The sequence below is a fragment of the Euleptes europaea genome, chromosome 2 (assembly GCF_029931775.1).
Source record: "Euleptes europaea isolate rEulEur1 chromosome 2, rEulEur1.hap1, whole genome shotgun sequence".
NCBI classification, from domain to species: Eukaryota; Metazoa; Chordata; class Lepidosauria; order Squamata; family Sphaerodactylidae; genus Euleptes; species Euleptes europaea.
Window position 1 is genome coordinate 86,057,563 of NC_079313.1, and position 26,583 is coordinate 86,084,145.

Here is a 26,583-nt window from a genome sequence, read left to right on the forward strand (position 1 = left end):
ACTATTAGTCACTGTGAGTCCCACCACCTGGGAATCAGCTTTTCTGGTGTCATAAAGGGAGGGGAACAAACATCCAAATATCCGTGACATTTGTGTCCAAGTATTGCTGGATGCAACCTAGTGTTTGAAAACATTTGAGAGAGATCTAGTGCACGAGTGAGAAGAAGAACCCTGCAGCTAATGTTCACTGGGTACTTGCTGCATATCATCCCTTTGTTATTGTTTCTGCCTTATAAACTAAAGAGTAGATTTAAACACTCACTGACTTATTTCTGAATTTTAAAGTAGAAGTGGCCAAGACATTTGGTCTTAGCTACACTCATCATAAATGTTGTTCTGTGGCTCAAAGTAGGCTCAAAGTTTCATTCTACACTGCAGCTTTTGTTATCAATATTTAACATTATTTTTGCTTAGATAGTTACTCAGCTTTAAGAGAAATTCCTTGCTGATCAATAGTGGTTGTTGTTTTTTATCAGCTTTTTCATGGCAAAGTGTTGTTCTGCTTCTGAGTACTTAAGTCTTTCATATTTTACACTAATCAAGTGCATTAATTATGGAGTTTTGCAGTTCCTCTAGTTTAAATCATAAAACATGGATTGTTATGATGCTATCTATGATGACGTTTCTGGCTGTGGGTTCATAACACAACTAAATCTTCCTCAGGTTTCCACAGCTGGACAGCATGGTAAGAAACCCTCAACCCTGCTTTCATGTAGGAGAAAATTGTTGGGTCTTCCTGACCAAATCTCAGCAATTCATATGGAGTTCACAGAATACTACTTCCCAGATAATCCAGACTTTCCAGGTAACCATCCAGCATCTGCTTGGGTTTCTCGATCAGTGCTCTACAGCTATTTCTGTCTGTCTGTCTGTCTGTCTGTCTGTCTGTCTGTCTGTCTGTCTTTGCATCTTTCTTTGGATTTGGAAATTTGCTCCAGGTAGACCTGCAAGGGCAATGGGCTTCCCACTATAGTTGGATCTCCAGAAGCCAAAGAAACTTCCTTGCACTTCTTTTCCTGTTGAGGAAGTCACTTCTGTCCTTTGGAGAAAAAAAACAGAAAATAACATACAGCCAGGAGAGAAGGAGAAATGGAGACTGAGAAGGCAGTTCTTAAGAAAAATGATTACTAGGATGTGTTAGAGCAGGTGGCTTTCTTATGTTTGAGAAGAGTGATCTCAGCAATACAGGATCCATTTCTTCTTTCTTTGTGCTGAATATGAGTTTAAGAATACCAGCTTCTATTCCTGGGTGTCTACTACTTGTCTTTGCACAATTTTCAGTACAATATTTGAACTTTGTTTTTCTTACTTCACAATGGGTGTTGTAGAGCTTAATTCCTGCAGAATTGTTTGGATTCAAACTGGCGTAGATAGTACAGTATTATAAAGGCAAGGAGTGGAACTGTGGAAAGTTCTAATCCTTTCTGCATCCTTCTCTTCACCTGCACTCCATTGTGTCTCCTGTATTTCTCCAGCTCTACCTTCCTACTTCCCACCTTTCCTTCCATCATTGAGAATGTTGCTGAGGTGGAGGGGCAGGAGGATGGAGGGCCAATGAAGCAATGCCACCTCTCCTTTAATCCTCCTTCAACCCATCTTCTGGTTGGTGGGATAATAGTAAAAATTGGCAACCTACTTCCCATTGCTCTACAAGTGTCAAGCTACCCCCTGCTCTCAGTTAAACACAGTACCTGGCAACTCCTGCATCCTCTCACCTGTGTCCTAAATTTCCCCACATACAATGGCTACATTTCAGATGTCACATTCTACCACAGTTTATAAACCATGATTTGATTAGAATGCAGTTTAATTTCTTGTCCAAATTCTAGACAGGGCCGCAAACTGGGCTACTTGACTGGAGTTACATCCCAGTTCATGAAACCTAACCAGTAGTAATTCTGGATAGCTGTTACATGCTGATGCAGGAATCCTGGCTTCTTCAGTAGCACTGACCCCTGCTCCCATCCTTCAACACAAAGGTGCAGCAAAAATAAAAATAAAAAGTCTTGCTGTGGTTGTCTCTTACTGGCAGCAGGCAAACTAGGACTTGCGAGCAGAGACTGGTTAGTTTTAGTCATCTGCTGCACTCACGCTTGTTAGTTCAGTAACCCATGATTTAAATTAACTACAGTTAATTTAAGAATTCTGAATGCAATTGTAGTCTGCTAGAGTTCAATGGGAGGCACTGAGAACTTAACCAGCCCCTGCTAGTGTAGTCCCACAGTGTAGTCCTGTTTCTTGGGGTTGATTCATAATGGGTTCAGCTAAAATAAATAGGGATCCCTCCCTTGAAATAGAAGGACTAATTAAGCATTTCATGAAATGAATAAGACTAAGAAACAAACCAAAAAATACTGCATGTTTTTTATGATTAACCTAATGTACATATGGGTGATTTAATAATTACTGTGGCGGTATGCCATGAAATGTTATTTAAAATTTCAGACTGGAACTGGCAAATGAATTACAATCATAAGTCAATGTGATCAGCATTCTCAAAGATATCTGGAACCCCTCTGACAGCTGCAAACTTGAAACAAATGGAGCATAATAACTGATTCCTTGATAGAGCTGTCAAACATATCCAGCATTGGTCAGTGTGAGATGCAAGATACTGAGCTAGATTCTGTGTGTTTTTACACAAGTGTAGCTCTTGCATTCTGTCTAACCAGAACACCATCATTTTCTCCCTCAACCAGTGTAACCCAAACCAATGGAATGCTAACCTGCACTTTTCTCCTCTCCAGTCCCATGCCCAAACCTGTACCTGCAGCTGAATGGTTTGATTTTCACCTTGGACACAGTGAGCATGCTTTGGGTGAATTTGTTCTGCCTTGATCTCTATCGCAGCCTACAGCATTTCAAAGCTATTTACGAGCTGGAGAACTCTGGCAAGCAGGATGAGCACATTGATGTCAGACTGGATGGCTTCAGACTGAAGGTATCTCTGTTTTCTGTTCTGCTTTGAACTGGACAGGGCAAAGTGGCACTCACTTTGCAGGGGGGAGGGACAATTAATTTTTTTTTGCCTTTCCTGAAAGACTCCATTATGCTTTTGATCCCTTTCCATGTAACCTGTAGAAGATTTACAACTTTCTCCAGTACCATACTGGGGCACTCATCAATGTTCCTTGTTTGAGAGGAAGGTACTGATAGCTCTGTAACGTGATATATGTCATTATTATTGATGCAGTTCCATCAGTGTTCATTCACTCAAAACCAGGTAAGATAACTACAAACAGAAGTGTGTGACAACTAGCTTCTCATTAAACAAATAGTTCACAGAAGAGGCCTTTGAAAGGCAACAAGCTTTTCTTCTTTTATGTATTGTAAATTAAAGTGTTCTTGTTGGATAGGGTGTTAAACTTAGAAAGCCTGGGTTAGTTCTCTGTTTATCCATAATATTATTCTGTAGCCTTTGGCAAACCACAGTTATCATACTGTTCCCATGAGTAACATTAATGCCCTATCCCCACATGGTTGTTTTGAGAATGAGCTAGTAGTAAGTTCTAGAAAGCATCTTCTACACTAAAAGCCCAAAATAAATGATAACTATTTTGTTTTCAAGTGAATAATACAATGGATCATTTGTTTGTTCATTCTTTTCTTCTCCCCCTTTCTCTAATTGCTTCAGCTGAACATCCCAGTTGAGAAGAAAGTAGTCGACCACCAAGACCGTCCCCACTGTCTCTCCATTCGCACACCAGAGATGACAGCCACCAACACACGACATGCTCCTCACTGCAGTTGTTTGGCCCTCCAGAACCTGTTTCGTAGATTCGCTGCTTCAGAATTCTTCCATTCCAGCTACACTCAGTTTCCTAAATTTCAGGATAACTTCAGCCTCCTCCACACCCTCTTCTTACGCCATGCATTCCAAGTGGACACCAAGGCTCAAAAGCATGCGAAATTTCACCGTACTCTTAGAAAGTCTTCAGCTTCTGAAGACCTTTGGTCAGTTAATTTCACCCAGATCTCCCTGGACTTTGAGGGAACCAAGAGTTCAAAAGGCAAATCCCTGAGCTTTATCAACCCTTTCCCACTCTGTGTGTGGGCTTGTCTCCCGAAGAGGTGGGAAAAGGCCCAGACACCAAAGCTGCAGGTTAAAGTGAAGCCTTCTGCTACCTTTAGTAATCATGTCAAACATCAGGACTTTTCCAGAGAGGAACAGTTCTGCCAAAGATCAAAGACTGAACAGGATTTGAAGAGTGTCTTTGTCACTCCAGAGGTGAAGGAGGTCTTGGAAGAGAGTGGTGTTAATGGTGAAGAAAATGATAAAGATGTTGAAGTCTCTGCTGATGTTCATGTGCTTCTTTACTCAAGTGCACATGTGAAGGTGCGAGTCAATCACTACCAGTATTTGATGCTACTTAGGATGAAGGAAGTTCTGCAGGCTTTTCAAGAACAATTGACCCAAGACACTCAGGAAGTAATAGGGTCGCCTCTAGATTCCATAACCACTTGTATTGGTGTCATGTTCAATAGTGCTGAGGTGGCATTGCTAATGCCCCCGACTGCAGATACTACATTTGAACCTAGATCAGCAGACTCTGATACTACAAGTCTAATAGAATCTGAACTCTCACCTTCAGAAAGCAAGGAGGGGCTGGCCGCTGAAGAAAAGGAGCTCAAATCTGATAGTAGCTCTGAGAAAGGAGACTACAGCCCCGTGAAAGTACTAGAAGACAGTGGAATTGAAAACCCAAATACCAGTGCGTTGCAGGATGGAATACTGAAATTGCAGAGTGATAGGTCATTGGGAGGAGAAGAGTTCCTCAGCCAAGCAACTGGAGAAAGAGGCCCTGTAGAAGAAGCACATGAAGCTGAAGAAATCCTTGGTGCAGAGAGACCAGGTGATCTTGGTAGCCTTTCTCATACTGCTCATCTTCTTGCTTCCAGCCCATCTCCAATTGTAGATCCTTTAGGTGGCATACAGGTCTCCCTCAATGGGCAAGAAGAACTGATCCCTTTGAAGAACATGGAGATGGAATTATCAAGTGCACTGCATATAACAAAGGATGCCACCAAGGAAGCCTTGCATGTGACTATGGACCTCACCAAAGAAGCCATGTCTATGACAAAAGATGCTTTCAGCCTGAGCAGGGAAAAGATGGCTTCCACTATGCAGAAAATGCTGTTCCTTCCCCAAACCAAGTGAGTAACTGGTATAACCTGGCTTCACCAAAGATGCAGAGGTAGCTGGTTGACTGCCATATCTATGGTCTCTATGACACAGAAGGTGGGACTTCTCCTTCAGTCTTCACACTGACTTTGCTTTTCAGTATAGAGAATTACTTTATGGGAAAGCTGGTTAAATACTAGTTAAATCCATCATTTTATTGGTGTTGAACTCAAAGATCTTAAAGTCTTGTCACTTTTTATTCCAAAATAGTAGGATGATATCACTATTGCACAATTTACTGCAAAATACTTTCAGTTCTCTGCTTGGCTGTTGGCTCCTTGTGGGACAGGCTCTCTCTTTTGAGACAGCTATTTTGGCTGTTTCTTCCATAGCAACTTTAGGGCATAAGTAGCACTTTTCATGAGTGGTATGAAGGTAAATGGATGTTTTTTCTCCACACGGTCAGTAGATATAAAAGTCAATCCATCTAGTTTTGTCAAACCACAAACCAAAACCCTTGGTAGGAATATGGAGACAACTGGGTAGACTGTGTAGATAGAGGCTGGCTCTTAATAGCTCCCATTGAATTCTATGAAACAAAGTAATATATGGCAGTCTGGGGTACAACTGAGAGAGGAACAACTTGGCCTTGGTGTCTCTGGAGCAGAAGACAAGATTAGAGTCTAACCCACTGGTGTCCCCAAGTACATCTCATTACTTCCTCCCATATAAATGAATTGGTGCCAATAAAGTACTGCACAAGAGGATAATGTGCAAGGTTTCAGTGAGGACAAAGCTTATTCAGCACTCCTGACAGTGGATGGCCTAGCCTTTAATTGAGAGAGAACCTTAGAGGCTGCAGTATGTTTCTGTATACAAAGCACATGCAAATGTGCAAATTCCCAAGGTCACGGTCATTATACAGGCTCTTCCTCCACATACCACTCATCACAATGAAGGGCATTTTACTGTTACAATTCTGAATCTTGGCACAGTCAATTAATACCAAACATCTTTGACTTGGCTTGTTGGTAGGGATCCAACACCTAAGGCTGAAGAGGGGTCATTGACTCCAGCGGGAGGCAGTGGCAACCGAATGCGATTCTTCTCCATGAAGAGGACTGCTTCCCAGCATTCCATTGATACCAGCTCACTTGATGGCAGTGGTCCTGAAGATAGGCTGTCGGTGGACAGTGATGGCAGTGATGGTTTTGTGATGCTTATGGATGCAGGTAATCAGAACTTCCAAGGGCAGGCTTGTTCTGCTGCCAGGGCTCAGTGTGGCACAGGGGATCAGCGGTTGGAGCCCGAGCTCACCCTGTTGAATCTCCACTTGCTGAATAGAAAAACACAAACACGAGCATCTGCAACATGGGCCAAGATCTTCTTGGTGGGCGCTGACAGAGGTTGGCAAAGAGTCCACTCCTCGGTCCTTGGGGCAGGACTCTGTGGTGGCTGCACGCTAGTGCAATGCAGGCACAGGGCTCTGTGCTGGCATGACATTGGGTAGTTCTGGGGGTGTGGCCAGAGTCAGTCAGCTTCCTGAGCCCTTTCAGCCCAGAAATGCTCCCTGACAGAGGCACCCATTAAAATGAAAAATCAAGTGCCCTCCCCCCCTCTGCTGCAGCCATGCACACAAGGCCCCAAGCAGCTCAAGATGCTGACCAAGAGTGGTGCAGTGGTGTTGGGGGCCTGCGCCAGCATAGGTGGCCCTTGCACCGGTGTATCTCTGAGATACACTAGCATATGGATCAGTCAGCTCCCTGAGCCCATTTGTTCCCCCCCCCCAAGAGAGAGCCACTGTGGTATAGAGGGTAAGACTGGCAGACCTGGATAACCCAGTTTGATCCCCCACTCATCCACATGAAGCCTGCTGGGTGACCTTGGGCTAGTCACAGTTTTCTCTGAACTATCTCAGCCTATCTCACAAGGTGCCTGTTGTAGGGAGAGGAAGGGGATATGATTGTAAGCTGCTTTGAGAATCCTTAAGGTAGAGAAAAGTGGGGTATAAAAACCTACTGTTCTTCTACCCTTCTTAGAATTGCTCTGTCAGTCATCTAATTATTATCTTTTATACATTTTGATGGCCACCTAAGTAGTATAAGTGTCCTTTGCTCAAGTCAAGAAATGTGTAATGGGAGCTACTGTTTTTTATATTTGTATAGTATGCTTTCAGTTATGCACATCATTGGCAATTATGGGAGCTTACAGTATGCCTACATTCCACAGAAGCATCATCTGCTTGTACTTTTTATAATATTAATAACTATATACTGAAAATACTCTAGTGATGGGCAAGGTAGAAGGCGTGGGATAAAAATGCTTCAGCTCTGGGGAATTCATGTTAGAATTTCAATGTCCATGCTCAAAACAAATTTCTCAGTGCTGCAAAAAAAAAAAAAGTGGTGTTCTTAGATTCAGGTCAAGGTATGTAATGAGTGCATATTCCAGGAGTCTGACAGTCATATTTGTGCTGTTGTACAAGAAGTGGAGACCAAAACTTGTGAAATCAAAGGTAGAACCAATGCTCTTGGTTCTTCTTTAGAGTCCAGTCTGGTTCCTCTTATCCCAGGACACCTTCCTCAGATTCTTGATGATGCAGACAACAGAACAAGCCCAGTGGCAGATGAGGAGAGAGAATCAACATATATCAACAGTTCAGCTTCTCAAAGTGGAGATGACTCCAACCCTCAGCTGGTTAGATTCAGCCCCCTTCCTGTTTCCTTTTTTTCTCAGTGGGCAGTTTAAGAGACCAGCTGTGTTGCAATGATCAATTGTTCTGTGTTCCTGTTTTAGGTATCAGTTTTGATTCTGAAAATGATTGAAGTAAACGGTGTGATAGAGACAAAGGGAGAAGATATGGCACTTGCCCTTCAGGTTATGGAGGTAACTCCTGAACAACTGGGAAATATAAGAATGCGGCACTATCTACAGGGTGACTATGCAGGTATGTTATTGGCCAATAGAGCTATTGTTTACTGTTTCAGCATCTCTGATACACATGTAGAGAACTACTCATGCAACCATTCCCTTGATTTTGCTCTGTGTTCAGAGGAAATCTAACACTATGATACAGGTAGATAATTTGAATTCTAGGTTCTGTAATTCATACACACAAATGAAATCCCACAGATATGGAAATAGTATTCAGCATTTTAGTACTCCTGCCCACCAAAAGCAGGTATGTGCCTGTGTTAATGTGTAGAAACACAAGCAAAAGGCAGAATTAATGTAGTAAAGGGGCCAAAAAAAGGCTGAAGAAAGATGGTAAATAATTTCTAATAAGTATTATGCTGAGATTCGTTTTGACTAGAGGCAGTCTTCACTCATGTGAAGACGGGTTTGATTCCCCACTCCTACACCTGAAGCCTGCTGGGTGACCTTGGGCAAGTCACAGTTCTCTCTGAACTCTCTCTACCCCACCTACCTCACAAGGTGCCTGTTGTGAGGAAGGGAAAGTGATTTTACGCTGGTTTGAGACTCCTTTCGGTAGAGAAAATCGGGGTATAAAAACCAACTCTTTATGGCTGTTCAGAAACGTTAGTATTATTGTGGTACTGAATGAAGCAGTATGGCAAAAGGAACAAAATTAAACTGGAAATCCAACACAACACTCCCTTCCCATGAGGGAACCAGCCATTCTTTAAACACTAGTGTTATATGCGGAAAAGGGAAGAGCCTAATTCACAACTCCAGACATACCTCATTTGTGTCAGTACAGTAGATGTTCCTTGCCTGTATGGGGATGTATGTGTGCCCAAGCCTTATGTCATACACAATCTTGCAGTTTCAGTATAGTATGCAATCCCTAGGTTTACATTATGGGTGCTTCATGGAAAGCAGACCTTGCTAGATTTTAGAGTGGCATGTTCATGTGTGAACTCCGTGGCAGTGAAGATTCTTACACGGCGCCGTTCTCTCTGCATCCCTTGAGTCTTCAGACCCTTGGGCTAGATTATTTTAGCAATGGAAATCTCCAGTTAATTTACCTTTTTAGAAGGGAAGGTATAAGCTGCACTTAATTCTGACACTTTTCTTCCGTTGTACATCTGTTGCCCATTAGAGGGCAGAATGTAAAATAGGATGGAAATTGAATGGGTAATTGAAACTTCTTTGTCAGAAAGAAAGCCCTAGTTAAAAATCAGTTTTGCTGATGAATGAGGTTTAATATTGCCTTCATGAATGCATGTTTCTCTTTGTATAAATAAAGCTTAATAATATTGCTAATCAAGTACATACAAATGTCATATTGAAATAAGATCGCTCAAAGCAGCAGAATAAACTGCTTGGGTCTGTATTCTATGACTCTCTCTAGAAGTACCAAGTTTGGTGTAATTTTCTATCTTGAAAACTGGTTGAGAATGGACTTGCAATCACTCTTCTTGGTGTAACTAAACAGTAATTTTATTTTCTGTAGCTAATGTAATTAGCACATTTTTTCAAAAGCTTTAGCAACCCAAAGGTAAATATTACTAGATAAATACTACCGTGGTTTCCCCATGACAATCACTTTTATGCTTTCAGGTGATCCAAACCTGAAGAGGCCTGCAACAAAAGAAACCAATCAAACTCGACCTGAGATGTGTTTACGATTTGAAATAGGACCGAGCGCCGCAGTACATTCACCCCTGGCTGTCCGAAATGGATTTTTCCACATGATGATCCATAGCTATCATAAAGAACTGCTGATATCTACTCTTACTAGACTTGGGCCCTTCCTTGAGGATGAGGTGATTCCTGAAGTTATTCCCCTGAAGATTGAAATTATGGATGCCAAAATCACACTGAAAGTGAGTGTTTGTGCTGTTATTTATTATTCATGTATTTGGTGCCTCTCCAAAGATCTGCTCAAGAAGGCTCACAGACAGGAGTTCAAAATCTTCTCTCTTTTTGATGTCCAAGGAATTCTGCCACCTGTGCTCTATCACTGATAAAATTGTAAAATACATCAAAATATTAGTTTTGCCTTTCCTTCTCCATAAGAAGTTGGGATGTCTGTTCCGTGCCAAGGAACCCAAGTGTTCTCGGTATTAAGATCTGTGTTTTCACACAATTTGGAATTTTGAGCAACAACTGGAGTGGAGATGCATAAAGTCTAAGGGTGCTTTTTGATTGAAGAGTTACCAATACCAAGTGCAATTTAAGACAGCATTCTTGAATCAACACAGATCCAACTCTAATATCAGTGTGGATGGCATAACAGTGGTAATACTAAGCTGTTGGCAGCACCAGCAAATCCCTGTGCTCTTCTTTGAGGTGTGTGTGTGTTAAGTGCAGTCAAGTCGCTTCCGACTCATGGCGACCCTATGAATGAAAGTCCTCCAAAATGTCCTATCTTTGACAGCCTTGCTCAGATCTTGCAAATTGAAGGCTTTTGAGGTACTTTCTGTATTACTCTTTGAGGTACTTTCTGTATTACTTTTTTGTTGGTGCTTTCAAGAAGCTGCTGTTTAGAAGCACCTTCATGGTAAAAGGGACTCTTGGCCTGGGGAACAGGATATGCATCTCATGTAGAAATCAGGAATCTTGGCCACTGATAAGCTTGTTCAAAGACAGCCCATCTTGGGTTTTTGAATACTCACCAAACTATGGCAAGATTTTTTTGTTACCATTTCCTGCAGATTTCCAATCCTTTGCCCACCCCTGTGAAGATAACATATTGTATACCTGATCAGAGAATTAATATTTGCAGAATTTAGACAAACACCTTGAGAGTAATTCCTGAGAATGATGGTATTCATGAATCCTTATTTCCTGCCTTTGGAATTCCCATTGTGTGGGAGAATTTGGGGGGGGCGTGGAGTGTAGAGGATTATTGGTGGAAATCTACTTATCTTCCATAGCTATTTCCACTGGCTATGTAAATAATGCTGAACAGTGAGTAGATCAATAGAAAGGCAGATTTTTTTCAGTACTATAGTGAATTAACCTCAGTTCCATAGCGTAAAGACGTACACACTTTTTCTTGTTGCTGACCTCACTATCCATGGCTTTATATGTAATGTTTTGAGTAAATATGTTACTTTTTGACAGCCATTTTGAGGCTTGAAGGGGCAGGATAAAAAATAAGGACTTGGATCCAGAGTTCTATAAACAGGGACTCTTTAGCCTTCTCCTTGTAGTGGCAGACTCTAAAAAAACTGCCCCCCAAAGTCAGGGGATTCTTTGTTGTGGTATTCCATGAGGAGCAGATCTGAGAAAGGAAAACCTGCATTTCACCTTTCACCCTGCTTATGGAAGCACATTGTATACATTCTTCAGTCACTTTAGATCCTATCCACAAATTGGATCGAGACCTCTGCTCTCACAACTGTTTCCTGTTTAATGGCATGGAATGTAGAAACACTGGCAACAGTGTAAGAATTTGGGATAGAAAACTTTTTCTGTAGCCAAGCTAATATTATTTGTCTTGCAGGATGACAGTCCTCGAGTGTATTCTACTTCTCCTGGTCCTGCCCCTATAATTCTTGTAGCAGATCACATTGTTGTTTGCTGTAATGATGATGGAGTGTTCTTTATAACAGGTAAGGGCCATAGGACATTCCATGTCAGTGGCCTGGAAGAGGCTTCAGATAAAATAACTAAAAACCTCTAGTGTGTGTTACCTTTTTCTGCTGTTAAAGCCAGTGTATCATTAGTATGACAGAAGTGAAGCATCAGATGATGAAGAAGGGGAGTAGATCATAGGTACTGGTGGATATTGCTGTCCAGCTATTCCCTTCCCTTATCCTTAGGTGTCCAGTCTGCGAGAATACTCTAAAAGGACCTCCATGGTATAAGTATCATCATTCATGTGATTTCTACATTACTTTCCAGCTGCAAAGGAGAAAGGATCATCTGTGCAGAGAAGTCCCAAGAAACATCTTAAGAAACAACGGATTCCAGTAGAGAAAATCTCTGTAGTGCCAACAGCAACAGATGATGAACTACAGGTATGCCATAGTACCTTGTAACAAAGTATAAGTAACAAAGTATAAGTATTGGTTCTTGTAGGTTATCCGGGCTGTGTGACCATGGTCTTGGTATTTTCTTTCCTGACGTTTCGCCAGCAGCTGTGGCAGGCATCTTCAGAGGAGTAACACTGAAGGACACTGTTACTCCTCTGAAGATGCCTGCCACAGCTGCTGGCGAAACGTCAGGAAAGAAAATACCAAGACCACGGTCACACAGCCCGGATAACCTACAAGAACCAATGAACTCTCTGTGAAAGCCTTCGACAAAGTATAGGTAGTTTCCCTACCACAAAAAGAAAAAGAGTAGAGACATAAATATAAACCCCATACCTCTGTTTATATAGACATATGAGTGTTGTCTTTGTTGATTCTTTGGCATCAGTTGCCCTATTTGTTTTCAGAAGCAAGGGCAATGCAAATGGAGGCCTCAAATACAGCATTGTGAATGGAGAACATTTCAGTCAAGATTTTTTAATATGAGTCTAGGTTAGCAGGAATGTTAATTCAGAAAGATCCTTTGTGTCTAAAAGTGTCGATTAATTACTAAGAGGTACTGATTTGGGATCTGCGGCTAGGCAAAGAGAGAATCTTTGAGGCTGCCTTTGTGAGCATGTTGAGATCATGCAGAATGATGCCTAATCCTGTCCCTTCTGTTTTCTGTGAGATGTGTTGTTGTGAGACAGTAGAAGAACTACTATCCTTGGTCACTTGTGGCACTGAGCAACACACCTTGGGAATTTATTGTAATGTAGAAATGAACAGAGATAAGCAGGATTCCCAAGACAGTGGTGAACTAAGAGCCTCTGTACAGATCTCTGGCTTGCTTAAGCTGTGCTTTGTCCATTGCAGGGGCTGTCATCTACTACAGAGTACGTTTCTGTGGCTTTAGGCACGTTTTGGTTCTTTGTACAAATTGAGCTTTATCATATACTTTTGTATAGGAATGAAAAAATAGCTGAACAGAAAAACCAGGGATTGTTCTACATACAACCTGGCTCATAATTTCTGAATTTAGATAATAGTGTCTAATAGCAACATAGTTTCTTTCTAGTGAATAGCCCCTAGTTTTCCTCCCACCACACCTTCTACAAATATAAGGTTTAAAAAACCCTTGTGATTTGTATTTTTAATCTGACACGCACATGTTGAATCCAAATATTTTCCACTTAAACAGAACTTCTTTCATTACTGCATAAAATCCTTGGACGCACCAGCCAAGTTGGGGAATAACTTGAGTATACATCAGTGCCTTACACTGTCAGTGCATGTTGTACATGTAATGCCTCATATTTCAAATTGCACCTTACATTTAGGCAAATAACCTCTCTTTTGTCTTTTGTAGCTAAAAGAAGTGCCAGCTTTGGAGAGAGAGTTACAGGTTACCAAAAATGCCCTAGCAGAAGCTAATATGGACAAGGAGCATCTACTACAGGAAATTAGGAAATATGATCCTCTCTTCCAACTTTGACAGCAGTGGCCTGGGCTACAGATGCTCAGGGCAACCAGAGATTACCACCAGCATCAAAAAAAAAAAAAACTTGCTTGTTACATAATGCCTAACTAGGGCAACTTCAGACCAGATTTGCTGCCTTGAGGAACAGAAACAACATGTCATTATGAGAGATGGGACTCCAGGGGCAACAAGTAAACAAGTAAGAGTAGATAAGCCGGAAAGTTGGTTTTGTAGCCATACACCTGTTGAGGTAATACAAAGCAGTGTTAAATGTAAAAGTAGCCAAGCCAAACAAGGAAGATTTAAGTTTCTCCTTTGTCCAAGTCGTCTTGGAAGTGGTGCTGACAAACTACTAATAAACTACCATAGATCTACTTCCTCCTTCATTGGTGCCAGAGGTTGCTGGCAGTGTTGGGGACATCATTGCCATACATCAAAGCAATAAGGTCAGACTACCTGCCTGTAGCCTTGTTTGCCACAGAAAATAAATGTCTTGGAACTTTGGTGCAGAACCTTGAAATCATAGTACAATGCAGACGAGAAACAATCCTACTACAGGAAAGAGGTGGCAGGGAAACAGTTGTTATGTGTTATGGTGTGGAAAAGAGACTTTGGGTGGCCCGTTTCCTATTAAGCTGTTTTCCAACATCACTTTGTTATCTGAGTAGAGGAGACAACAGTGTGTAGATACTGTCTACTGCCTCCATTATTGCCTTGTTGCAGCACAGTGAACTGTATTGGATGTAGCTTGATGAGAAGCTGCCTATTGGACAAAACTCCTGCCTACCCCCACTCTCTGCATTATAATACACAGGTAATCTTATCTCCTTAAATGAGAGGAGTGGGGGTGGCACAGAGGAACTGAATTCTGTACATCCCCTCTGGTCGAAGCATTATACTTGGAGACTCATCTGCTAAATGATGAATCATAAACAACATCTTTCAATTTTCAATAACCCAGATTAATTCTAGCATACATTTCTTTGCATTATCTTAATACTGCTGAATACTCAAAACTTTATTTTTTGCTTTGACTTACGTAGCTACTTGCACGATTCTCTAAAATGTATGACACAGCAGTTGTGTATAGAAATGCTAAGCCACTGCTCATTTTCTTTGGTGCTTCCATAAAACTGTCAATCCAAAAGAGGATTTTTTCCTCACAATTTTAACAAATGAGATATAAGGAAATCGGCACAGAGGGAAGAAAAGACTAGGAGAAAAGAAAATGTTCATTAAAAAATTCCACAGATTCCTTCCTTTAATGCAATCCTGTAAATTAGGACAAGATTATTCCTTCCCTACCCTTATGTCCACATGAAAGACACTGAGGAGATAAGGATGTGAAAAAAGCTGGTAATCCTTTGGTCAGGCAATGCAAACTTAATTGCAACTAATACACTCTGCTGTAAGGCCATCCTCATCACTTGACAGTAATACAAGCCTTTGTTGGAGTTTAATACATTTTAACTTTGTTTGGGTTCAGCTTTTCCAAATGCGTATTGTGTTTTTTTGAAAACACTAATCCAGTGTTTTGTGGATTCAAAACAAATGGTCAAGAAACACATGTGCTCCACTGTGGCAGCAAAAATGAGCTGGCAATCTTCCCCCCACTCTCAGTGCAACTGATCTTTACCCAAAGGCTTCTTCCTGGATTGAAATAGTGCTTCCCTGTTAAAAAGAGACAGTAGCTACAATTATGGGCCTAATTTGATTATTATGCAGTTTTAAAATATTGTGACTTAGATTGGAGAGATAATTTAGGTGTCTTTAAAAGCTCACTCCTTAGGTTGATACACGTTGGTCTGAAGGATCAGGGGGACTTCTAAACTTTTTTTTTTAAACTGCAAGCACTTTACCTTTAGGAAGGAAGTATATACTATTGTGCTTATTTGATTATGCATACAGCATAATATGTTGGTGAGTCTCAAAAGTAAACTGTGAATGTACAGGTCTGGATTTTGAAAAAAGATGTGCATAATATAACAGTCCCACAATAGTATGAATATGCAGTTGTTATATAATGCTCCTTCAAAATCAGAGGGCATTGATTGATAAGTTGCTCATAAAATAGTGAAACATGGGAATGATAATTATTACAGGTAATAGCCTAGCAGGTGATTATTTTGTTTTAAATTATCAACCTTAACTATCAATGGACTGCCAGCATTGTATTTGTACTTGTAAAAATGGTTTGTTGCCAAAGGGCAATGCTGTAGAATGCAATTGTCTGTCTCTGACGTCTGCTGTCATCTAACTCCTTTGGAGCAGTCACTGTGACCTTTGCTATGTGAATCTCAGAAAGCAGCTGAAACAATGTGTTCTGAAAGGAGAAAAAGAAAACCTCTTCAGCTGCCTCACAATTTGCTAGCCCTTGAGGCTAGTGCAGGCACATTGAACTAACAAATGTTTTGCAATTGTGCTGCGCTATTGTCACTTGCATTAATTCAGAATGATTTATTTCTGCATAGAAGGCTATATGTGTTGTGGTTTCTGCTGGTTTATTTTCTGTGCAATGAACTGCTGCTGTCACTTAGTTCCTCCCCACCCCCGAGCATCTCTTCCTCAAACCCAAGCCTTGTGCTTGCTAGAACATACGTGAATCATTCTCCATATTGGAAAATGCTCCAATAGGGTGCCCTCTTTAAGTTAGTATCAGAAAAACGCTACCAAAAGAATAAAGTGTTTTGCAGTTGGCTCTTATGTGAAGACGCAATCTCACCTCATGAACAGAACTGTTTCTAAAAACTGGAAACCTTTCCTTATGGGGCTGATAAGTAAAGTTGCTATTAAGAAATGGCACTAAGAAAAGCATCACTGATTTAATTCTTGTGTGTAATCATAAGCTTTCTGTAAACTTGGCAAGCAAATAGCTAGTTTAGGTATACCACATAATGACACATCTTTTTCCTAAACACAGTTGATATTTAACTTTAATTAACTAAGGCTGTATATGCTCCTTTTCTGGTTGTTGAAATAAATGAGGCAAGATGGTCTTAGCCTTCAGTCAGATTTGATACTAGTCCCCTTGTTTTCTGTTTTTCTTGAATGCTGAAAAAAAAAATCCCACTGCAAATTGCAGCATGTGAACTACACCTGTGCCTCATGCTTTCAGTTTCTGCATTTGAATGATTTGCAGTACTAATTCAACTTAAAAGGCAAAAAGTAGACACACAGTGGTAGCAGAAGGGTATGATGTGGCTTCTTTGGACCGACAGTCCTGAGGCCTTGCTTATCAGTTACTGTGGTGGGTGCTGTCCAGATGCTTCCCCTCTGCTGAGAGCTAACATCACTCTAAAGTACAATTTAAGGATATGTTTAAATAATAATCTACTATGAGGTTGTTAAACACTTCCTTTTTTCACTGGTATACTTGATCTTAAAAAAGGTGAAATTATTCCTTATTTACCTCTGCAACTGGTATACTGAGAAGATAGTTCCTGTTTCTCGAATGGTTGACTATTTTCTTGTGGTTTTTATAACCAGGAACGCAGTGAGTATAGGCAGAGCACATGGTACAAGACTTGCATCTAAGCCTTAGACAGTATTGGATTGTTTTTATGTTGCAACATATAATTTCCTTTCATTGTTGTATTGGTTCTGTGAACCACTTTTTAAAAGTTATAAATTAAACTGACTAACATCTATATGCTTGTGTGTGTATATATATATTTATTTCTGTAAATTAAATTTTCTAGCTTCAGATTTTGGATATTGATTTTACTTTTTGTCGGTGTTTAAACTACAACTCAGGGAGGATGGTGGCAAAGTAGATGTTGCTTATACCTTTTGTTGCTGCTGCTGCCACCCCTAAAATCGGGTAACATGAAGTGACTGATATATGTCAAACATTTTGACCACTAGAAGTTACTTGCTCTGAACTCAGTGCATACCCAAGTGAAAACTACTTTTTACGAATGCTTAAAGAGACTGATTCTTTTGAACAAATTGCTATTCAAAAGCGCTGAAATATCTAACAAAACAGGAGAAACTTAATTCTGCACTGTCGTGCCTATTTTATGCAGTTCTACACTGGTAGTAAGGAGCTGCTACTGACAGCCCTTGTCACTTTCAAAACACTGAGGAGTTTAGCAAATAGAATTTGTAATATGTCATACAACCATGGGTTTTATAAGGCAAGACTCAATGCTAACTCAAACATTTGTGCTGAGACAAAATTTAAACAGTTCCTTTATTGAGTTTTTTTTAATCATTTCCCACCAGTAATACATTTCTTGTTTAGTTGTATTTATCCCCTTACAAGGAATCTTAAAAGGAAAAAAAAGTTCCATGAGGCTGGCATAACCTTATCACAGCAGTGTTTAAGACTTCCGTTCACATACTTACAAAATGCTTATATGTTCAGTCCAAACAACCTGCAGAATTGCTGGTCGTCAGTGGTCCATGATTTCAGAAACAGCTTATTCTTACCAGAGGGACCTTAAATATGATACATTTTAGAGGCTTTAAGCCATCAGAAAAAATTGTCTACTTCAAGTTGAAAGTTCACCATTCTACTGCCTCTTCAATGAAAGAGAATTTTTTTATATTTTGAGTTGGGGATTTGTCCTCGTGTCTTCAGACGTCTGACTGCCTCCCGCATGTGTTTTGGCTGTAGAGGTGGTGATTCTCCCCACTTCTCACATACATCTAGTGCTGGACAAACCAAACAAAAGTAAGCCTTTGTAGCAGTTTAAGTTCAGTATAGCTAAAATGCACAGATGGCTACAAAATCAGCCTTATTTCTACAAACCTGCATTATAAATTAGTAGAGGCAATTAAGTTGTCTCTACAGGTCTTGCCATTCTGTCAGCTAGTCATAATGTACGTGAGCCTATAGAAATGACATAAGTCCCGTATATATCCCCTTTCTCTTAATTGCTTACATGCATCATTGTAACTTACACCTAAGACTCAAAGACAGAAACAGTTTACCTGACTTTTGTGAGCTGGGCAACCAAAAGTGAAAGTTTAAGATGTGTGCCGTTGAAATTTATATGCTATCCAACTTACTAAACATTAATAAATGCATTCCTGAAGCAATATATCCTCCACTTCAAGGGGAAAAATCAACAGACACCTATTTTCAACCTATTTATTGACTCCTCATCAGGATTTCACACACAATTTATCACTGTGATTAATTCAGATGAACTGGACAAGATTTCTTTTAAGTTAACTACAAATTACTTTGTGGTCCCTGTGCACCAGTGATGGGCTTTATGCTTCCACAGGGCTCAACCTTGGAAATTTGTAGCGTGCCCATTCCCAGAGCAAGAGTCAAAGGTGAGGAGGTCAATTTCTGTGAGCCTGCCATGTAAACTTGAGACAGTGTTTACAAGTCACAGTGTTGTGCTCTTGGCCCGGGCAGTGCAAACAGTGGTTGTGACCATCAGTAGATGGCAATTTTCCATGCCTATTTTGTTGCTCTTGAAGTTTCTGAGATCTGGCTATGTGCAAAGCCCATCAACGTGAATGAACAGGCGACCACTCAAAGCACAATTACAGGTAAGCAACTTGTTTCTCGTGAGCATACACAACAGGCTGCAATCTTGTTTTAGGTACCTTGAACATATTACCTCAGTCTTTTTCCAGCTGTACTGGGTCCCAATTTGCTTCTGGACCCAATTCAATTAAAGCCCTATATAGTTTGGGGACAGCACACTTTAAGGACCACTTTCTCCTATACGAACCTATCCATCCACTCTGGTCATCTTCAGAGCTCTTGCTTCAGGTGCCCCCACCATCTGAGGCTAGATAGGTGGCAACCCTAGAAAGGGCCTTCTCAGTCATGGCACCAAAACTTTGGAACTCCCTTTTTTTGCCATCAAGTTGCAGCCGACTTAAGGCAAGAGATGCTCAGAGCTGGTCTGCCATTGCCTGACTCTGTGTAGCAACCCTGGAATGCCTTGGTGGTCTCCCATCCAAATACTGACCAGGGCCAACCCTGCTTAGCTTCTGAGATCAGACTAGTCTAGGCTGCCCAGGTCAGGGCTGGAACTCCCCACCCAGGGAATTTCTTCTATCTCCCTCTGTCATTGTCTTCTGCCAGCAGGTAAAGATTTTTGTCTTGTTTGGCATACTTCCAGTAAACTCTTATTGGCTCTTCTCTCTAGTTGTGCTGTTTTTGCATATCTGTATGTTTTTACTGCATTGTGAAATATTTTACATGTACATTTTGAATGCTGTTTTAAATATTTTAATGCATCAATGTTCGCCACCTTAGGGACCCTATTTGTGTGGAAAGGTGGCATAGAAATGTTTCAAATAAAATAAAATCTGAATATATAAAGGAGGCTGTGCTTGGAGATTCACAGACTGAATGGGGTTAGTGTGAATATATATTCTTTATAAATATTGCATAAAACCTAATGAACAACAAGCTGCCATCACAGGTAAATGATAGCCACCTTAATTTCATACTGTTGTATAGCTTTAAGAAGTATTCTGAGTTTTATTCCATTCTGAAATAATCTTCTTGTGCTTACCTTCTTCTACCACTTCCCCAACAAAGACTTTGGAAATTCCTGACATAGCAATGACCACATTCTGAGAAACAGAGGTTCCGGTGATTGATTGAATCAGCTGAGAAAAGATGATTAAAGAGGTTCAACTTTTGGTCTGCTGATGCAAGTTCTTATTGCTCTAATCAGGAAACACGGCTGTGAAATAACTATGATGTTAATGATTGCAGAAACTTCAGTGTGCTTTATGAAAGACTGAAATTGAAAATATACAGGTTGTCTTATGAAAGTACTCTGCATATTCATATATCATCACCAAGACACCTTGCAACAGATTAATCTGTTTATATAGAACTGGAACCTTACCCTTTTAATAGCAGCCTTAGGAAAAGCTGATCGGCGATACATCTCATAACGATTCAGTTGTTCTTCAGAAAAAGAAGAAACTAATATTCTAGAATAAACCAGGATTATACATGTTCACATTAAAAGCATTTTAAAGCTACAGAAATACATGTCTGGTAGAGTCAACATTTGGGGAAAGACAATGTTATGACACTAGCAAGTGATCAGAAGAGGAGTAACGCAATGCAGTGCCACTTGATAGTTAACTTTAATAGTAGGATTTTATTTAATGCAACTTGATTTAGAACACTCACAATTAAAACAAACATGAAATGGAGAATAGCTGTGTAGCTCCTGCACTAGCTAAAATTTATTTACATCATTTTATACCCCACTCCTCTTGCCAATGGTGACCCATGGTAGTTTACAACATTCTCACCTCTTTAATTTTATCATAACAACTCTCTGAGGTAGGTTACACCATGTGTATGTGACTGGCCTAAGCTCACCCAGCAAGCTTCCCTGCCAGAGTGGGTTTTGAACCTGGGTCTCCCAGATCCTCATCCAACATGTTAATGACTAAATCACACTGGTTCTCACAAACTGTAAACTGCAGTATTTTATATAATATTTGACTACAGTGATTACCTGTAATGCTTTGCAACTTCCTGACAAGTCATTTAGCACTAATGAAAATGATCTGCCATGTGATTGGAAAAACTTACTGCATTTTTTGAATTTCATCTTCATCTACTTTGTTCTTTTTCTCTTTTTTATCCTTTATCTCTATTTTTATTTTCTTGGCTGCACAGGCCTGTGATGTCGATTCCTCCAGCTCTCCAAGGACCAATTCTGCAGCTTCTTTGCTTTTGATCTAGTAAAAAGGATTTACCCAACAATTGTGTATCTATTACACATCTCATGTATTAGTGATTGTTTAATATACTTGTTAAAACAGTAATTTAATGTTAGATCACTCTCTTACTATGGCTTGCACTTTAAAAAAACAAAATAAACTTGTAAAGGAAGCAGTTAAATTGTTGACCATTGTTTAACATTTGTTCCTGCTCTCCATTTTGGCACTTTTGTATATGTCCACATTGTTTAACATTTGTTCCTGCTCTCCATTTTGGCACTTTTGTATATGTCCCTTTCCAGATGTAGATATATGCTATCCACTGCCAGTATGTATATGTGTAAGAAAACAAAGACATCAATACATCCTCCATTTACAGATTACTATGACTTACTTTTCACATCCCTATTCTTATATCAAAGATACAAAAGCCTCAGTTACCTCTTCTCCTTATGCAATGCTAAATATACTTCCCCTGCTATATTAATTTAATTATTTATTCTGTAATACCCTTTATTGCATTAGTTTCTGAAGCAGGGTGTCAGTAAAGGGGCAGTGAAGGTTTCCTTAAAAACAAGTATCTGCTTAATCAAATGGTTAACTTTACACAGTAGATCTGGTCACACTTACTAAAGAATAGGAACAATACAACTTACAAGCAGCAACATTTAGCATCTGGATAAGTGGAGAAAAGGAAAGGAAAACATCGCACTAGTAATATATATGATAGCACATGCACTTACATATGTAGTCCTGACCTGCATGACCCAAACTAGCACAATCTTGTCAAATCTCAAAAGCTAGGCAGGTCAGCCCTGGTTAGTATTTGGATGGGACACCACCAAATAGGTCCAGGGTTCCTGCATAGAGGCAGACAATGACAAACCACCTCTAAATAGCTCTTGCCTTGAAAACCCTATGGGGGTCGCCATAAGACAGCTCTTTCCACCACCACTTACATATGTGGAGACACACGTCATCCTCATTCGTTGGAGATTCAACTTCCAGGGGTTTAGCGAAGGGTAGGAAGGTGCGTGCCCACTAACCAAAGACTTAAAAGGCATCCCGAAAAAGACAAAGATGGTGGTTTATTTCCCCCAGCCCCCGACTGCCCCTGATAAACGGGCATTTGGAGCGCCACGGGAGGGGACCTACGCCACTTCAGAGTAGGAACTTAGCATGTGTTACTTACCAGTACAACCCATCAACCTTTATTCCCCCCTCCCCCGAGGAACAAGCCAAAGACAGCTGGAGGAATAAGTAGCTTAATGAGCGGAGTCCAACGTATCGCGCGCTCCCGTTTTCCCGACCCACCTCTACAGGCTGCACCTCCGCCTTAACCTCCACAAGCTCCTTCTCCTGCCCCGCGGCCACTTCCACAACAGAAAGCTCAGCGGGTGCAGAGAGAGAAGACGAAGGAAGAGCAGCATCTTCTCTCTGAGATTCGGCTGCTTCCGCCATGTTGCCCAGAAAGAACAGACTCGGTCGGGCTCTGATGACATCACCAAGCAGGCTTCTTCCGCCGCCCTCGGCCGCTGCGTTTCCATGACAACGTTTCACGCCAACAGCAGGAGAGGTGAGATACGTGTTGTGAATAGCGAAAACACTGAGGATGGCAGGCAAGGATCATAGCCATTGGACAAGGGGTGCTCCCGCTATTTGACCGAGTTTTGTTTTTATTTTACTGAATACTAACAAAGGAGACGGTGGCTCTTTCAAAATGCACACATCCACATCATTTTAAACCAGTCATCGCGTGCATATATTGGGCACAGGCTTCTGAGAGGGGGGAATTAGCGGTACCAGTAGAACATAAGAACTTAAGAAAGGCCCTGCTGGATCAGACCAAGGGCCATCAAGTCCAGCAGTCTGTTCACACAGTGGCCAACCAGGTGCCTCTAGGAAGCCCCCAAACAAGACGACTGCAGCAGCACCATCCTGCCTCTGTTCCACAGCACCTAATGTAACAGGCATGCTCCTCTGGAGAGAATAGTATCCGTTTTTACTAGTAGCCATGTATACCCCTCTCCTCCGTGAACATGTCCACTCCCCTCTTAAAGCCTTCCAAGTTGGCAGCCATCACCACATCCTGAGGCAGGGAGTTCCACAATTTTACTATGCATATAAGAAATATTTCCTTTTATCTGTTTTGAATCTCTCACCCTCCAGCTTCAGCAGATGACCCCATGTCCTAGTATTATGAGAGGAAAAGCTTCTCCCTGCCCATTCTCTCCATATCATATCTCCCCTTAACTGCCTTCTTTCCAAGCTAAACAGCCCTAAGTGTTTTAACCACTCCCCATAGGGCAGTTGCTCTAGCCCCCTGATCATTTTGGTTGCTCTTTTCTGCACCTTCTCAAGCGCTGCAATATCCTTTTTTTAGGTGTGGTGACCAGAACTGTACACAGTATTCCAAGTCTGGTCTCACCATAGGTTTGTACAAGGACAGTAAGATAGCAGCAGTTTTATTCTCTGTCCCTTGTCTAATTATGGCCACCGTGGAATTTGCCTTTTTCACAGCAGCTGCACACTGGGTTGACATCTTCATTGAGCTAAACTTTATAGCATATCAGGAAGTCAGAGAGCCAAGACAATGAGCCACTGGTAATAACAGCAGTGTATCTTTTCTAATCAAGCATCTTGTGTGTGTTCTTATGAATATGAGAGAGAATTCAGAGGGAATCTTTATCTTGGGGCCCCTAGTGACTAGCATAGCTAAAAAAACACACACCAAAATCTACGTAGTGTCTATTAAGATCAACCAAAATGACACAAAAGAGTATATAAGTTTTTGAGTTAAAAGGAGGCTGGGAGATGTTTTTTCAGGCCATGAACTTCTTAAGGACTTTTTGTCTGCTTCTTGTTTGGCAAGACCTACAGATTTAGGGTGGAGGTACTGGGTGGAATTCAATGACACCTTTTATTGTGAATATTAAAATTAGGGGTCAGTCAGATGACTAACACCAAATGAAATACACGAGTTCTTTAAAAGGCTGTGTATTCCACTTGGTGTTAGACATTTGCTTGACCACTGGTCTTTAACATTCACAGTGGAAGCTGTCTTTGTTATCACCTTCTTCCTACAGGGCCTAAGGTACCTGATACCAACTCCACCATGCACTCCAGCATTTCCAAGTCACCAAGACTTTCCAAACAGGAGCAGACTATCAGAGCAATCTTAAGAATCCTTTCCACTGAATAGTTGCAAATAGGATTCTGAGTAGAACTGCTTAGAACTAGAGTGGATAAAAATCAGTGATTAAAAAAAACAAAAAAAACAGATTTTTAAAATTTAAATTGGATTTTTTAAAATAAAATTCTTTTTGAGTAAAAATCTATCTAAAGATAGCTTTCTATTTAAGATACATTGTAGTCCAAAGGTTATTCATCGTGGAGTAAGGATTATGTAGCATAAGACTGTATATTCATGCAATGTTTAATTTTTTTTTTAATTAGTTCCATTAATCCATTCACAATGTCATGCTCTTCCAGAGATTTCTGTAAGATTATTTAGGGCAATTTTTCCATTTAGAAGATATTATCACAGGCACTTGGTTTTGCAGTTCTCAAAACTGTGAATTTGTATCTGCAGTGATAACATGCCTCTTCACAGTAAAATGTAAAATAAATGTAGAGTTGAGAAAAAAGACTTTAATCCCATTGTTCCTTTGCAAACCTATGTACACAGAATCAACCTTTTACCTATTAAGCACTAAGTTTCAAGAAGTTCAATGAATAGAAGTTTTGTCGAAGGCTTTCACGGTCAGAGTTCATTGGTTCTTGTAGGTTATCCGGGCTGTGTAACCGTGGTCTTGGAATTTTCTTTCCTGACGTTTTGCCAGCAACTGTGGCAGGCATCTTCAGAGTAGTAACACTGAAGGACAGTGTCTCTCAGTGTCAAGGGTGTAGGAAGAGTAATATATAGTCAGAAAGGGGTTGGGTTTGAGCTGAGTATTGTCCTGCAAAAGTATTGTCCTGTAAGTATCAAGATAATGTGCTAATGAGGGTATGGTATGTTAATATGGAACCATTGTATCCTGAAGTGATCTGTTAATGTGTGTAATCCAAAGCTAATCTGTATGGCTATTGTTGAATGTTGTCTTTGTCTGGAGGTTTTTCAAGGCAGGAAGCCAAGCCTTATTCATTCTTAAACTCTCCTCTTTTCTGTTAAAGTTGTGCTGATGTTTATGAATTTCAATGGCTTCTCTGTGCAATCTGACAAAATAGTTGGTAGAATTGTCCAGTCTTTCAGTGTCTTGGAATAAGACCCTGTGTCCTGTTTGTGTCAGTCCATGTTCAGCCACTGCTGATTTCTCAGGTTGGCCAAGTCTGCAGTATCTTTCATGTTCTTTTATCCTTGTTTGTATGCTGCGTTTTGTGGTCCCGATGTAAACTTCTCCACAGCTGCAAGGTATACGATATACTCCTGCAGAGGTGAGGGGGTCTCTTTTGTCTTTTGCTGATCGTAGCATTTGTTGTATTTTCTTGGTGGGTTTAAACACTGTTTGTAGGTTATGTTTTTTCAAAAGTTTCTCCATCCTATCAGTGACTCCTTTAATAAATGGCAAGAAAACCTTTCCTATGGGAGACTGTTTTTCTTGAGTTTTCTGATTTTTGTTTGGTTCAATGGCCCTTCTGATTTCATTCTTGGAGTAGCCGTTTGCTAGCAGTGCGTGATTTAGATGGTTAGTTTCTTCCTTGAGAAACTGTGGTTCACAGATCCGTCTTGCACGGTCCATTAATGTTTTGATTATTCCTCTTTTCTGTCGGGGGTGGTGGTTGGAGTTTTTGTGTAAGTAGCGATCTGTGTGAGTTGGTTTCCGGTAGACCTTGTGACCTAACTGAAGGTTTGATTTACGGATGACAAGGGTATCAAGAAATGGGAGTTTACCCTCAATTTCCTTTTCCATGGTAAACTGAATGTTTGGATGGATATTATTAAGATGGTTTAGAAAGTCCATTAATTTTTCTTCACCATGGCTCCAAATGGTAAATGTATCATCTACGAACCTGAACCAGACTGTAGGTTTGTAAGGTGCTGATTCTAATGCTGTCTTTTCGAAATATTCCATGTAAAAGTTTGCTATTACTGGACTGAGTGGACTTCCCATAGCTACTCCATCAATCTGTTCATAAAATTCTTGATCCCATAGGAAATAACTTGTTGTCAAACAATGGTGAAATAAGGCTGTTATATCTTCTGGAAAAATCTGGTTAATCAATGAGATTGTGTCTTTAACTGGAACCTTGGTAAAGAGGGATACAACATCAAAACTGATTAATATATCCTTTGGATTGAGTCTTAACGGACTGATTTTGTTGATGAAGTGAGTTGAATCTTTGATGTAAGAAGTGGTTTTTCCAATGTGGTCCTGTAGGAGGGTGGTCAA

At 40.6% G+C, this 26,583-nt stretch overlaps 2 protein-coding genes across 2 annotated transcripts in view; one reads left to right on the forward strand and one right to left on the reverse strand.

The window, feature by feature from the left end:
- BLTP3A (bridge-like lipid transfer protein family member 3A) overlaps positions 1-13,596 on the forward strand; it is a 55,830-nt gene extending 42,234 nt beyond the window's left edge. The window contains exons 12-21 of the mRNA XM_056845226.1: positions 664-805; positions 2,748-2,941; positions 3,635-5,154; positions 6,158-6,354; positions 7,668-7,819; positions 7,919-8,069; positions 9,647-9,912; positions 11,538-11,646; positions 11,939-12,054; positions 13,418-13,596. Of these exons, the coding sequence (XP_056701204.1) occupies positions 664-805; positions 2,748-2,941; positions 3,635-5,154; positions 6,158-6,354; positions 7,668-7,819; positions 7,919-8,069; positions 9,647-9,912; positions 11,538-11,646; positions 11,939-12,054; positions 13,418-13,543 (2,973 nt within the window). The 3' untranslated portion in view covers positions 13,544-13,596. The remainder of the gene's footprint in view (positions 1-663; positions 806-2,747; positions 2,942-3,634; positions 5,155-6,157; positions 6,355-7,667; positions 7,820-7,918; positions 8,070-9,646; positions 9,913-11,537; positions 11,647-11,938; positions 12,055-13,417) is intronic.
- A 4,432-nt stretch (positions 13,597-18,028) lies between these two features.
- On the reverse strand, positions 18,029-22,695 carry TAF11 (TATA-box binding protein associated factor 11). The gene is given in 6 exon segments (XM_056844626.1): positions 18,029-18,184; positions 20,017-20,113; positions 20,359-20,446; positions 21,063-21,211; positions 22,508-22,657; positions 22,660-22,695. Coding segments are annotated over 6 exon segments (651 nt in total). The 3' UTR covers positions 18,029-18,053.
- Positions 22,696-26,583: the final 3,888 nt, after the last annotated feature.